The following is a 15,738-nucleotide window of genomic DNA, read 5'->3' as shown; positions in this document are numbered from 1 at the left end:
AGTGAAAGAGTTAAAAAACTGGGCCAAAATAATGGAACTAGAAAATAGTAATATTCAAGCCCTGGCATTTCTTACCCGAAAACTAGGCTCTTAACTCTTATTTTTGTGTTTATTATGTTACTTTATTGAAAAAAAATTAATTGAGGTAACACTGGCTTATAACCTTCTATCATTATATAGGTTTCACGGGTACAACATTATATTTTGCCTTCTGTATACACTATAGCATACTCACCACCAAAAATTTAGTTTCCATCCACCACCATGTAATTGCTCATTTTGCCCCAGCTCCTTCCCTTCACTAATCACTGCTCTATTTTCTGTATATAACTGGTTTTTTGTTTGTTTGGTTGTTTTTGTTTTTCATTCATTTTGTTTTTTATATTTCACAGACAAGTAAGGTCATACAATATTTCTCTGACTTATTTGACTTAGCATGGTACCCTCAGGTTCCATCCACGTTGTTACAAACAGTGAGGTTTCATTCTTTTTTCTGCTGACTAGTATTTCCTTGTGTGTATCTACGTATGTGCATACATTCATTATTGTTCATGGTCATTTAAGTTGCTTCCATATCTTCACTGTTATAAATAAGCCTGCAACGAACGTAGGGGTGTACATACCTTTTCAAATTAAACTCCTATTCTTTACTTTCCTAATTTTGAATTAGACAGTCACAATCATATTCTGGCAGTTAACCTAAATGCAAAAGCATTTTCATAATATTTAGATAAAACTGTACAAAAATCTTCCTACAACACTCTTTAATTGTCCCTTCACCACACTTTGCCAGCCCCAGGCTTCCACAACTCTGTTCATACCATCGAAACAACAACTTGGTCATATATCCTTTAAAATCAACTGAGTAATGAATGAGATTTTTCTTGTCAAGGTCCTTTATACACTCATATTTATCCAAAAAGTGAAAATGTGGACTAAATGGTCTTTTCTAGAAGACCATTCTTGATTTTATTTATTTTTTCCCCTAGGAGGGACAGGAATATTTATGACAGTGAAGCATTTTCATGAAGAAAACTTAGAACCCATCACAAGTTCTTACTTTGGATTTATACTTTGTACAGGGATTGAATCAGCCCATAACTAATCTAACCTTTGAACAAGGGGGAATAGCTGGTTTTCCAACTCTTCTGAGAATTCTTGTAATTATTATTATAGGAATTCAGAATATGCCTTTCTGAAAGAAAGAGGGCATTATTAAGTCATCATTATACTTTTTTTCGAAGAGAATAAAAAAGGGATTGGAAAATGTCAACAAGAAATTTTTGGAAAATCTCTTAATTCACAAGCCGACATTTCTTCATGGTGAAGAGTTAGAAGAGAGACTAGCAAGGATTGCATTGATAATTCAGATATTGTTGCTTTGCCTCTCAGGGGGCACTTAATCAGAGTCTAATGAAAGTGAACAATGTGAAAATTTTCGAGAACATTCAAATATGGTATGATGCATCTTTCAATTCACACACTGACTTTGAGTGCTTTAAAAAGGTACTCCAACAGCCATTCAGATAGTATAAACGAAAAGAAAAAAAGGTGGATTGTGAAGAATAAAAATAGGAGGAGAAAAATGAGGCTCAATATCACTCCTGTATGTGCAGAGTATTGCTTCCATCTCTTCAGTTTACCAAAGTTCAGGTGTAGCTGGAAAGTGATGTTTGTACCTCTAAGAGCCAATCTGTCAACAGCATCTTCCATCACAACCTCCATCTCCACATTTTTTACCATAATTTACCTTTTGTAGAGAGAGCCCTTAGAACAATGTAAGAAATACATTTTACAGCTACTCCACAAAACTGTGTTAACTCACTAATGCAAACCATCACCAACACTGAAGAGATGCTCAAGGCATACCCGGCCAACTTGTGTCACTATATACACTTTAAGAATCCCACTGGGGAGTCCCCTTGTGGCACTTCGGGTTAAGGATTCAACATTGTCACTGCAGTGGCTTGGGGGTTATACCTCTGGCCCAGGAATTTCTACATGCAGTAGGGGTGGCCAAAACAAACAAACAAACAAACCGCATCCAACTAGACCTGAGAGCTAGTGAGCCCAACTCAGTGAAAAGCAAACATGGAAGGTACCATTTGTGATTAGTAATTAATAAATAAGGTTAATTGTCCAGGAAGATTTCTGCCAACCTTGAAACTTTCATGCAGTTTTCTTTGTCTTTTCCACTGAGGTAGACAAAGTGAAGGGGTACACTAAATGTTTGCAGCCTGATAAAAGGAGGTTTTATTTGTGGGAGGAGGTGAGCTTCATCAGCTTGATCATTTCCTGCAAGAGGAGATTTTAGATACTAGGCACCCTATTCCCTCAGGAATAACTGGAAGTAACATTTTTAAGTACTCAATAGGTATGAGTTTTTCCTTTCTGTCTTGACACTCAAGTACATATATTTTTACTACTTTTAAAAAAGTATTCTCACCACACACACAGACACAGGCACACACACACACACACACACACGTGTGTGTGCACACACACAGGCAAAGTTACTATGTAAGATAATAAATGTGCTAATTATCTTGATCTTAGTAATCACTCTACAAAGAGATTATGTATGTATGTATAACAAATCATCATATTTTACACTTAAAAATGTATTTTTAAGTTAAACTTTTTTACTTCAACATAATTATAGATTCTTATGCAGCTGTAAAAATAATGTAAATAAATCTCCTGTTCTTTTCACCCAGTTTTCCTCATCTTGTAAAACTATAGAATACTTCACCACAATGATATTGAAATTGATAACAGTCAAGATGCAGAACTGTTACATTCCCATAAGGATTGCTCTTGTTGCCCTTTTATAGCCACACCAACTTTCATGCTATTCTCACCTCCTTGAACTCTGTCAACCACTAGTCTCTTTTCCATTTCTAGAATTTTCTAGATTCAATAATAGTCTATAAATAGAATCATACAGTCCGTAACCTTGTAATTGTTGGCTTTTCACACATCATAATTCTCTAGAGGCTCATTTTAGTTTATAACATATCAAGTTTGTTTGTTTATTTATTTATTTTGCTTTTTAGGGCCACACCTGCAGAATGTGGAAGTTCCTATGCTACGGGTAAAATTGGAGCTACAGCTGTCAGGCTAAACCACAGCCACAGCAATGTGGGACCTGAGTCACATCTTTGACCTACAACACAGTGCACGGCAACACCAGATCCCCAACCCACTAGTATCCAGGACCTCATGGATACTAGTCAGATTTGTTTCCACTGTGCCACAATGAGAACTCCTGTTCTTTTTAAATGCTGAGTAATATTCCATGGTATGAGTGTATCATGGTTTCCTTAAAAGGCAAGTGCTTTAGGGAATTTTATAGTTTTGTTTCTTGTTTACATTATGTAGTCAAGTGAATATATGAAGATAAAGAAAATATACGCAGGAATTGGAATGTAAATAGTGGCCATTGAGACTTCACACCCCATGGGAAGACTGAGGTTCTCTATAACCTCACAGTACTGGCATTTTTTTAAAAAAATGGGGAAATAAATACAAGTAATACTAGCTTTCAGAAATATATTCATTATAAAGATGTATTTAACTGAAAGTATAAATTATCTAGCACATTAAATCTCACATATAGTTCTGACTACAGTTGCAATAGTAGAGAATGTCAAGTTCCAGTTCTGATGGTAGATTATGGCCCTTCTCAAATTCTAAGGAGGACCCATAAGTAGGTTCTGTTTGGAGGAAGATTCAGACATCCCAAAGCATCCTATCAGATTCTCTGAGGACAGGACTGTACATACCCAGTAAATGCCCAGCTCTAACCACACACAATTTCTTTCCAAGCTGAGGTGGAGATTAAAAGTTTATGGGAGAGGAATGTCAACGATTGTGGTTCCGACCCTGAGGAACAACCTGCCATTATTTATTATGCATTTAACATTTGTGAGATGAACCACCCCAAAAACCCTGTGGTTACGAAGATAAAATACTCCTGTGAGACTATAGATTCTATCAGGGACTGGCCTCCTCAGGTTGAACTGACTTTGGGGTTGAATATTTTTCTGAAAATTTTTCCCAAGATTTAAATCTCCACATACCTGAATTCTTTTTCAAAATAAAACAAGAAAGTATAAGTTGTATTTGTCCCAATGTATTTTCAAATATGGTTATGAAATAATGATTTCTGAATATAATAATAATAATCCAAAAATACACCAAACGCTTTAGGAAATGACTATAATGGAGCTACAATACTGAAGTTGAAGAAAAAACAGAAAGGATGTTCTTAGACTTTTTTTTTGTATGCTCTGGACTCACTTCATCTCATAGAAACACTGCATTTTATAATAGAAATGCAGTTCTGACCACTGTCCTCTGCATCATATTTGGATTATTCAAGTGCCATTAGTCACTTACTTTTGACTCTCTCATAAGTGCTGCATAAATCTTAAACTCAACAAATTCAAAATTGCATTCACATTAGAACCTTCTCTACTCCCTAATACAACCACAGAGGTTCCTCATCCACTGTCTATTCTCTTATGTAAAAGCTGCATTATACACTAGTTATTAAAATTTCAGAACCAACCAATTAACTCAATTTGTCTTGATTCCAAGCTTACCAGTGGGAAAAAAGTATTATAATTAAATGTGACTCTTCTAGAGACTGCCACTTTTGGCAAGATACAGCACTAAGAGAAGGATTTACTCTTCTGCCTGAAATTAATAAAAAACAGGAAAAAATTATGAAATAACAATTTTCAGACACCGACTATCAGGCAAAACATGACAATGATTTCTGAAAGAGAGGACACAGTTGAGTCCTATGATTGCTTTTAGCATGGGAAGAGTTTCCAGGCAACAGCTCAAAAAAGGGGGAAATCCAGGCAGAGCCTGGTGCTAACCTATGTTGAATAGATGGAGCTGGGAGTCTGGGGAAGACAAGTAGCTGTGGTTTGTAGGGAAGAGTACCAGAGAGGGGAGATGTGCACAGACAGATCTCCACCACCTTCTGCTGAATAGTTATCAACATACACTTGTCATAAAACCACTTTGAGGGTAATAATACACAAAACTATTAGATGAGATGATCACAAGGGCTCACATAGGGTTGGGAATAATTCAGGCTCCAATCAGAGTGGAAAACCTCACAATTAATAGAGCATCAAGTACAATACTCAGGAAGACATTGCCTAGGTAGTGAGGTAAGTGCATCCCTAGATTAAAAGTTGCTTTGGCTTTACACAATAAATATTAAGAGCAAACCCTTTCCAAAAAACTCTTCCCCAGAATGACACAAGAATATTTATGGTAATAAAAATATATCTAGTAGTAAAAAAGTAAAATCAGCACTCTCTAACCTGCAATTGAAAAAAAATTAACAGGTAGGAAAAGAACAAAAATATGGCCCTTAAAAGAGTGGTAAATCAAGCAATAGGAATAGAAGTAGAAATGACAGAGATGATAAAATTAGTAGACAAGAACATCAAAAGTTATTAAACCTATATTCATATGTTCGAGGAGGTAGAGGAAAAATGAGTATGCTAAGTAGCAACAGGAAAAATATTTGAGACTCAAATTTCTACAGTTGAAAATTACAATGTTTGAGGTGAAAAAAACCATATTGATGGAATTAACAGAGAATTAGACACTGCCAAAGATAGAATTAGTGAATCTAAACACATAGCAATAGAAACTATCCAAAAGGAAACACAGAATAAAAAATGACTGAGGGAAAAATCCCCAGAGGTTCAGGATAATTTGAGACAATTTCAAGTAACCAAATATGTGTGTAATTGTAGTCCTTGAAGAAAAAGCAGGTGGAGAGAGAATATTTAAAGAAATAATGGATAAAGATTTCCAAATTGGATTAAAAAAATCTACAAATACATTGAAACTTAATCCCAAACACACAGAAATATAAAAAAATGACTTCTAGCTACCTCACAATTAAGTTGCATAAAACCAGTAAGAAAATACTGAAAGCAGCTAGAGAGGAAAAATACACATTACATGCAGAAGAACAAAATTAAGAATAAAGGCAAAAAATTTTTTTGGCCATGCCTTTGGCATATGGAAGTTCCTGGGCAAGGGATTGAACTCATGCCACAGAGCAACACAAGCCACTGCAGTGACAACACTGGATCCTTAACCTACTGTGATACAAGAGAACTCCTAAAAGCACATTTTTAAATTAAAAAGAATATAGAATAGAAGACTTGCAACATCTTTAAATTCTTGAGCAAAAAACAGTCAATCTAGAACTATGTTCCCAGTGTAAATATCTTTCAAAAGTGAATGCAAAATAGATGTTTGTTTTTCAAATTTACAAAAGCTAAAAGAATAAAATTATAACAGGTATTAATTGAAATAACAAGCCTATACAGAAGGAAAGAAAAATAGAAAAAGATAAAAGACTTTTTGATCATTTCTATTTTAATCTTTTAAAAAATAATCTACTGTTTAAATTACAAAAGCAATGCCTTTTGAGGTTTATGATATATGTGTAAATAAAATGTACAACAACAATAACACAAAGATGTGAAAGGAGCTATAGGTATGAACTCCTGTGAGTCCTATACATGAAGTGATATAATACAAATTGTAATAAACTGTGATAAATTAAAGATGTATGCTATAAATTCTTAGACAACCACAAAAATTATGGTAAATAAGTCAACAAATGAAATAAAATTAAATTACAAAAATGGTCAATTAATCCAAAAGAAGGCAGTACAAAAGGAAAACAAAACACAGAACAAATAAAAACCAAAAGATAAATGCAATCATACCAAAATGTCATTAAATATAAAGGGCTTAGACACATAAATTAAAAGGCAGAGGCCATCACATCTGATTAAAACCTAAGCAAAATTCAATTATATTTTACCAACAAGAAGCCCACTTTAAATATAAAGAAACAAAAAAATAAATATAAAGAAACAAATATGTTAAAAAGAAAAAGAAAAAGCTACAGCATGCAAAAATTTTAAAAAGTTGTACTAGTTACATTAGCACTAATGTATTTCAGAGTGAAGAATGTTAACAGTAATAAAAAGTTTTATATAGTGATAAAGGCATATATTCATGAGAACATAGCAAACTTAAATGTTTTCAAACCAACCAAATACCAGAGCTTCAAAAAACATAAGGCAAAACTAGATAAAAATGAAAGGAGAATTGACAAATCCACAACTATAAGCAAAAATTTCCCCATTCCTCTCTCAATAATTGATAGAACAAGTATAAAATCAATAAGGATATAGAATAATGTAAAATTTCCTATCAACCAACTTGATTGATTGACAATCTAGAACACTCCACCCAACAACAGCAGAATACATATTCTTTTCAAGACAACCCATATTTTTTTTCATACACAAATCTCAATAAACTTAAAATGAATCAAATTCTATAGAATCTTTCAGATAACTGAAGAAAAAAGACTTCCTAACTTGTTCTCTGAGGCCAGTATTACCTTAGTGCCAAAACCTGACAACACAGACCTGTAAGAAAGAAATCTTAAGACCAATGTCCCTCCTGATCATTGACGCAAAAATTTTAAGCAAAAGTTTAGTAAATAAAATTTAACAATATATGAAAAAGTATAATACGCAATGCTCAAAGTTGTTTAGTTAAATGTAATTTAGCATTTTAACAGACTAAAAAAGAAACTGAAAGATCATCTTGGAAAGCACAACAAAAATATTTGACAAATGCCAACAAATATTCCTGATAAAAACTCTCAGCAAACTAGCAATGGAAAAGTTTCCTCAACCTGAAAAATTCTACAGCTAACATTGAAAATTTGTGGTTAAAAAAAATGCTTTGCTTCTAACAAAAGAAAAAATGGGAACTTCCATACATGGTGGATGCGGCCCTTAAAAGAAAAAGTAAATAAATAAAATAAATAAGAAACCAGAAACCTAAGTTGAAAAGTTAAACTCTGAAATCAGTAAAAAACACTGAAATGACTAAACTGGCTTTTGATTTAGTTAGATTAAGTGTTCTGCTGTGAAAAAAAAAAAAAAAAAAAAAAGGAAGCTTGAGAGTTAGAATACCTTGGCTTCTTTATATATTATGCTTTTTCAGTATTTTAATTCTAGTTTTTTTTAAAAAAAACAATATGTTTATCATTTTGGTTACTCACAATTTCTTATTGTGAGACATCTCTCTTAAATTCTTTTCTTTTTCCTTTGATATATGCATTTGAAGCACATTCATGAGTTTTGGTTAGTGGTAAGCTCTCTTAGTTTTTGTTGGTTTGAAAATTTCTTAGTTTTCTTTCATTTTTTTCTTTTTGTCTTTTTAGGGCCACACCCACAGCATATCGCGGTTCCCAGGCTAGGCAGAATCAGAACTGTAGCCACCAGCCTACACCACAGCCACAGCTACTCAGGATCTGAGCCACATCTGTGACCTACGCCACAGCTCACCATAATGCCAGATCCTTAACCCACTGAATGAGGCCAGGGATCGAACCCACATCCTCATGGATACTAGTCAGATTTGTTAACCACTAAGCCATGATGGGAACTCCAGTTTTCTTTTATTCTTGAAGTAAGATTTCCCATGTATACAATTCTAGGTTGATAGTCTTTTGTTTAGCCCTTGGAGATTCTTAACTGTTTCCAATTGTTCCTGAGAAGGTAGACCTTGGTCTAATAACAGTTTCTTCTCTCTCTATTATCTTTTATTTCTTTTGAGTGGTGTACTATTTCACTACCATGTAGCTGAGGGTAGATCTTCCTTTTTAAAAATTTGCTTTGGGTTCATTATGCTTCCTGAAAATCTTGATTGGTTTCTTTCATTAATATCGGGAAATTGTCACACATTGTATCTTCAGTGACTGTGTCTGCTTCATTTTTTATTATTTACTTTTGGAATTCTGATTAAACATATGTTACATTTATCATTTTAGTTTGCATTTTTCTTAACTTCCCCTTCAGAGTTCTGGCCATCTCTGTGTTTCACTCTAAATCATTTTTTTAGAATATGTCTTCAAGTTCACACACTTTCTTTTCTGGTTTGTATGACATGCTATTTAACCTGTTCATTAAGTTTTTAATTTAAATTAGTATACTTTTTCTATCTAAAATTTCTATTTTACACCTTTTCATATCTATCTGGTCACTTTTCATGATCTCTTATTCCTTATGTGTATTTATTTTCTATTGTTGCCATAACAAACTATCACAATTCAATGGCTTAAAACAATACTCATTATTACCTCACAGCTCTGTAGATTAGCAGACTTGTCCAAAACAAATCTCCTTGGACTTAAAGTAAGGTATGGGCTGTTCCTTATTGGAGGCTCTTAAGGAGGATCTATTTCTAGGCTTATCATGTCATTGGCTGAATTCAGTTCCATGCAACTGTAGGACTGAGACTTCTGTTTCCTTGCTGGGTTTCAGGCAGGAGTCATCCTCAAGTTCTAAAGGCTGCCTGAATTCCCTGGCTTGAAACCCTTTTCATCATCAAAGCCAGCAACTGTGGGTCTAGTCCTTATGTTTCAAATCTCTCTGACTTCCCATTCTGTCTCACCTCACCCACCTGACTCCTCTGTCTTCCTCTTCTGCTTCTAAGAGCTCATATAATCACACTGGGTCCACCTGAATAACCCAGGATAACCTCCCTATTTTAAGCTTGTCCCTATTCTAAAGTTTCAGATTTAGGTTGCTTACACACACACACACACACACACACACACACACACACACACACACACACACACACACACAGATATTGAGACTCTAGGCCCCTACCCTGTGTAACCCCTTTACCAAGTGCATAGGCCAGAACATTAAAATTCCCTTGATGTTTCCTTCTACAAGGTAGGATTTCCCCCCACCCCCTTTATTTTCACTAAGAATATAGCCCTTTGAGATCTTAATTCTATGTAATTTTCCATTCCACCCCAAACTTGCTTGGGTCCTAGCTTAGTCTCCTATCCCTTGTACCCTGTTGTACTTATCAAAAGAAAATTTCAAGATCTCTAGGGATTAGCAGTTGCTACCTTAAGTACTTGCTTAAATCTCTGGATTCTTACTGGTCCTTCACCACAGTTCTCTTTTGAGGACTTACATTATTAGTAGTATTATTTTCTGCTTACACAGTAAAGTGTGTTATACAATATTTTTATTTGGCCTTAAGAAGATCCTCCTTCCTGCTCACAATATACTGTTAAGAAAAGACCCTTTATTTCCTTTTTAAAAAATTCCATGTTTTTTCCTTCCTGGACAAATGAAGATAGTCACATTTGGAAAACCTTTTTAATTTCTATTTTATTTATGCACTGTTTTTACATTTACTCCTGGACTAGGCTGATCTTGCTTTGCACTGAGCAAGATATTTGCCTTCCCAAAGCTTACCTAGTAAGTTCTTACTTTGACTAGAGTACTTCATTTGACTAAAGTACTTAATTTACTGCCTTAGTGGTAACAAATTAAACTATTCTGATTTTTATATTGCATTACAATATAAAAATAAATAAAGGTAACAAAACTGACCTTTTGTTTGTGTTTACTCTTTCATTGCTAGTACAACCCTCTCCTTCCTAAAAATAAAAACATTTAATTGGCAAAAATCCACACACAGGTAAAGATAGTAGTTATGCATTCTAACTGAAAAAACAGAAACTTTGGAAAAAAAGTGTTATCATAAAGATTCCTATCAAGTATTTACCCATGGCAAAGATATAATAAAATATCTATTAATAATCTTTGACATATAATAAAATGTATTACACATATTTAGACTCAATTGGTGTGTCATGAAATTGTTTTAGAAGGTTTTGCTAATAAATTTAGTCAATAATATTGGCTAAAAGTGTACCTCTGCACCTCCCAGGCTGAAAAGAAGCAAACAAAACCTTGGAGACCAAGTTGCGTGAAAACAGTGCGCATGTTTGAAAGGCAGGAAACCTGAATTCTGGAGGGCTGACATTGGTGGTAGTTGTGAGAGAAAGATTCATGTTTGCCAGCGGAGCCCTCCAGGCAACTTATAGGAACAGACGGTAAATAGGCACTTAGTGAAATTGCTCCTATTATCTAGACAAGATCCAACCCTAAGTAAGATATAGGAATTTAAAGTGACAAAGATTTCTGGTTAACCTCTAAGTAAGGCTGAAGACAATTACAAAAACACTATCTACCCCAAAGTGGGAGGGCAAAATTTGTTGGATCTTTTCAGGCTGCCTTTTGGAAACTTTCAAAGATAGAATGCAACTCTCAAACTAAAAGGGCCTGAGAACTTTGATGTAAATGGGACAGATGTGAAATGGATGAGTTAAGTCATTTTTGATATATCAAGTAAACCTAAAGATGTAGCAAGAGAACCATATGGCTCACTTAAACAAATTTTGACTAAGTATCATTTTTCCTGTACTCAGCTGGCAGCTGTTGGAAGTAATTCATTAAAATGATTCAAGCTGAAATGTTTATATTATTTTCTTCAGAACACAACTAACTCATAATTTGAAAAGTCATTACCATTTTTTCATAATGAAAATATAGTCATCATATGATATAATTCAGCAGTGATAAATTGAATGGCTAGAAGAAAAGCAGAAATGTAATAAAGACTATGGATCATAAATAAATGTGTTATACACGAGAGGGAATAGAACAGGTGAATAGGGTGAACATAGATGATAGACACAAAACAGAAATATTATGTTTAAATGGATACGTTTTTCCTTGGGAAAAAAAATGGTTACTTCTGCATTGAGTAATTAATAAACAGACAAACAATGAACCTGAGCAATCTATTATATATGATTTTTTTTTTTTGTCTTTTTGCCTTTTTCTAGGGCGGCTCCTGCAGCATATGGAGGTTCCCAGGCTAGCGGTCCAATCAGAGCTACAGCTGCCAGCCTAGCTAGGCCACAGCCACAGCAACACAGGATCTGAGCCATGTCTGTGACCTACAACACAGCTCACGGCAACGCCAGATCCTTAACTCACTGAGCAAGGCCAGGGATCGAACCTGCAACCTCATGGTTCCTAGTCGGATTCGTTAACCAATGAGCCATGACGGGAACTTCTATTATATATAATTTTAAAAGAAATGCATAACTTAAAAAAATCCTCTTGACCATATTTAATATTCAAGAATAATTTTATAAATAATGTCCTTTTCACAAAAGACCAAACCAGGTCTGATGACTTCTATGAAAACTAAAAATAATAAAGGTATTTTTAAAAACTTTTTGTCCCATTTTATTTATTTTTTTCATTTTTTATTACTCAAATGAATTTATCACATCTGTAGTTGTATAATGATCATAACAATCTGATTTCACAGGATTTCCATCCCACAGCCCAAGCACATCCCCCTACCCCCAAAACTGTCTCCTCCAGAGACCATAAGTTTTTCAATGTCTGTGAGTCAGCATCTGTTCTGCAAAGAAGTTCCGTCTTTCCTTTTTTCAGATTCCACATGTCAGTGAAAGCATTTGATGTTGGTGTGTCATTGTATGGCTGACTTCACTTAGCATGATAGTTTCTAGGTCCATCCATGTTGCTAAAAATGCCAGTATTTCGTTCTTTTTAATGGCTGAGTAATATTCCATTGTGTATATGTACCACATCTTCTGGATCCATTCCTCTGTCGATGGACTTTTAGGTTGTTTCCATGTCTTGGCTATTTTTAGCATGAGAATCACTCTGTTTTAACCTCTCCATATTTTCCTAACTGTACACAATTTTTTGTCTTTGTCAGTGTTTCCCCTTTAGTGTAATTTTGGCATGCCATTAGACCTTCCTCTTCCACATCCCAAAGGCTAGGAGATTGTTCTCTTCCTACTTCTGTCTGAATGTTCAATTCCTTTTTCTTTTTGGTTTGCCCATAGGTAATTTATTTTTGTCTTTTGCAAATATATCAACAGTTTTGATTTTTTATTATTTATTTCCCCTCTGGTATTTCACTGTTGATGTAATGGAATTATGTAAATTTTTCTGTGTCTGTATACACAGTGATAATTCATTTAAATTTCTGAATCACTTGTTTTTACATAAGGGATTATGTACTTCTGAAATAAACACAAGCAAAACTGTTATAAAAATACACAAATGTGTTAATAGTTTTATACTGTTTAGCATTCTTTTCTTACTATACTATGCTAATAGTGCAAGTCATAGCAAGCCTTAACCATAGTTCTATGAAATGTATTTCTCATTCATAAAAGTATGAATTATGTTACTTTAACTATAGGCCAAGTGGACATTAACCCTTATATTTTCTGTTGTTGAGTGGATTTAGCTATAATTTTGGAACTACTACTCACTTTCAATTTTGATATAATATGGATATATCAAGAGTAATCTGGTTGGAACAGTTTTTAAATGAGAGAATGTACATTTTATTTATATTAAACTTTTCTTTTGTACCACCAGATGACCACAGTTTTGATTTTTCAGAAAATTCTCTTGGACAATACTACAGAAAGAATTTATACAAGTACCTAACTAACTTATATGTTTTATTTTCTATTTCTAGGCTCATGGAAAGTTTTTGAAATAATAAACTGACACTTGAAATGTTACAGTGAACTCAAACTGTCAGATGAAGCAAATGACCTAATCTCTCTGAAGGTCAAGTTATAAATTATTCTTATGATGAAACAGGATGCATATGATCCATGAGCAAAATATCAACTGTGGGCTTCTTATGAAGGCACACAGATGCTCTTGGTTGCTTCTCTAAGGAAATGTGGGTTCTGAGTCATGACAGCAGGTTTTGGGTGTTCACTGGAACTGTAGCAGCTACACCAGTACTTACTGAAGTGTCATCAGTTTTCTAGAACCATATTTTGCAGTGAATTCTTAATGGTTCCTAAAAACTCACCACGGGATAATCAAAGCATCCATGCTTGTCAAGGCAGGGTCTCATTAGCAATTGTAGGAGCCCAAGAAGGGTAAGTGTGGAGGTCAAACATGGGTACCATCCAGACAAACAGGCCAAGCATCACCACAGCAACGCCCAAGACATTAACGCCAAGTCCAGCTTTAACCTTGAATACAAAAAAGCGTAAAGTCAGTCTGTCTCTAAAGACAAACAAACAAAGAAACAAACCCCCAAAAAACCTATGGGAGAATTAGAAACCTGTTGCAGAAGGCATATGTCAGTTTTACATGCATCCCACATGATTAATATCAATTATCAGCTTCCTAGGTCAAGGGGTCCTTCTTCTATTCATGTCAAAAGAGAATCTGTTTCCAACTAATACCATTTAGTTGGAGAGTCTCAGAGAGGTTCCTCTCAGGAATATATGGAAGTCATTCTTATTTTATTTTTTTAGGGCCACACCTGTGGCATATGGAGGTTCCCAAGCTAAGGGTCAAATCAGATCTGTGGCTGCTGGCCTATGCTACAGCCACAGCAATGTGGGATCCTAGCTGCATCTGTGACCTACACTGCAGCTTGTGGCAGTGCAGGACCCTTAACCCACTGAGTGAGGCCAGGGATCAAACCCACATCCTCATGGACTCATACTTCGGGTTCTTAACCTGCTGAGCCACAGTGGGAATGCCTATGCTGAAGTCATTCCAACTAGAGGAAAAGCTCTTTAAAAATCCGCCGTTTCATGTCAAATCAGGATATGAGTTTTTGGGATTTTATATTTCAGAGAATAAGGTTCAGGTCACTATATGATAGCTGCCTCCTTCATAGTCACTCAATATTATTTTCAATGTAGCCTTCAGTATTCTCTTACTGAGATTTAATGCCTCTTCTATTCATCTGTCTCAGACTTCCCATTTTTCTAGCTTTGACATCATTATTCTGGTGGCTAAATACTCTCAAAGTTTCTTTCCATCTATTAAAACAGAGGCTGTCAAAATACTGACCATGAACGGTTTTTCTATATAAAATTTTGCAGGACCACAATCATATCATACCCATTTCTTTACATATTGTTGTTGGCTGCTTTCATGATACAATAGTTATGACAGAGACCATAGGGCCCAGAAAGTCTCAAATATTTATTCTCTGGCTCTTTACAGAAAAAGCTTATTTATCTCTGCATTCTCTGCATTAAAACATGGAGCCCCAAGGCAAAATGGGGATACCTAGCAATGAATATTACAGAGGCTGCCTTTTCTGCCCATAGAAGCCACTCAATTATTTCAGAATCTTGTTTTTATTTTTAAATTAATTTATTTACTTTTGGGGGGGGGCACACCCATGGCATATGGAAGTACCCAGTTCCCAGGCTAAGAACTGAATCGGAGCTGTAGCTGCTGGCCTATACCACAGCCACAATCTGAACGCCAGATCTGAGCCACGTCTGCAACCTACACTGCAGCTCATGGAAATGCCAGATCCTTAACCCAATGAGCAGGGCTGGGGATCAAACCCACATCCTCATGGATACTAGTTGGGTTTGTTACCACTGAGCCACAATGGAGACTCCTTTTCCTTTTTTTAAATTCACATACTTAACCACATTGCTTATATACAATTATTATGCACATTTTCTTTACCAAAAGGATATTATATGACTTTTGCATAGCGGCTTTTCCAGAATTTTTACATTACGAGGTTTAGAGACAGCAATCTGAGTGGAAGAAGGAACGTGAGACTTAATTTGGAACTGCATTTGCACAGCAAGCTCATAGAATTTAGTTATATTCTTGCTTGGTTTGGTTCACAGGTTGGTGATCAAGATTGAGAAAGGAATAGAATATTCTCAAACTAGTTCATGACTTAATCACTATTTTTGCAGTTGCCAAAAATATGCTCGTTTTGTCACTT

General features: G+C 35.0%; 1 protein-coding gene across 15 annotated transcripts in view; it reads right to left on the bottom strand.

Moving 5' to 3' along the window:
• Positions 1–15,738, bottom strand: part of SLC13A1 (solute carrier family 13 member 1) — a 273,175-nt gene that overhangs the window by 58,517 nt on the left and 198,920 nt on the right. For 10 of the 15 annotated variants that reach the window (XR_014834396.1, XR_014834393.1, XR_014834395.1 and 7 more), the window contains exon 15: positions 13,831–13,996. Coding sequence is in view for 11 of the 15 variants with exons in the window: in XM_085006008.1 (XP_084862134.1) it covers positions 13,859–13,996 (138 nt within the window). In the remaining 4 variants the exon portion in view is untranslated. Of the gene's footprint in view, positions 1–6,838; positions 7,865–10,493; positions 10,541–12,179; positions 13,997–15,738 lie in introns of those variants that run through there. The other 5 variants (XM_085006007.1, XM_085006006.1, XM_013985678.3 and 2 more) reach the window with 3 other exon arrangements.

This window comes from Sus scrofa, chromosome 18, assembly GCF_054392235.1.
Source record: "Sus scrofa isolate SSC_HxYL_T2T_F1_AM1 chromosome 18, Sscrofa_HxYL_maternal_Yorkshire_Landrace_v2.0, whole genome shotgun sequence".
Lineage (NCBI taxonomy): Eukaryota > Metazoa > Chordata > Mammalia > Artiodactyla > Suidae > Sus > Sus scrofa.
The sequence above is the reverse complement of the archived record's forward strand: the minus strand, read 5'-3'. Positions and strand labels throughout refer to the sequence as shown.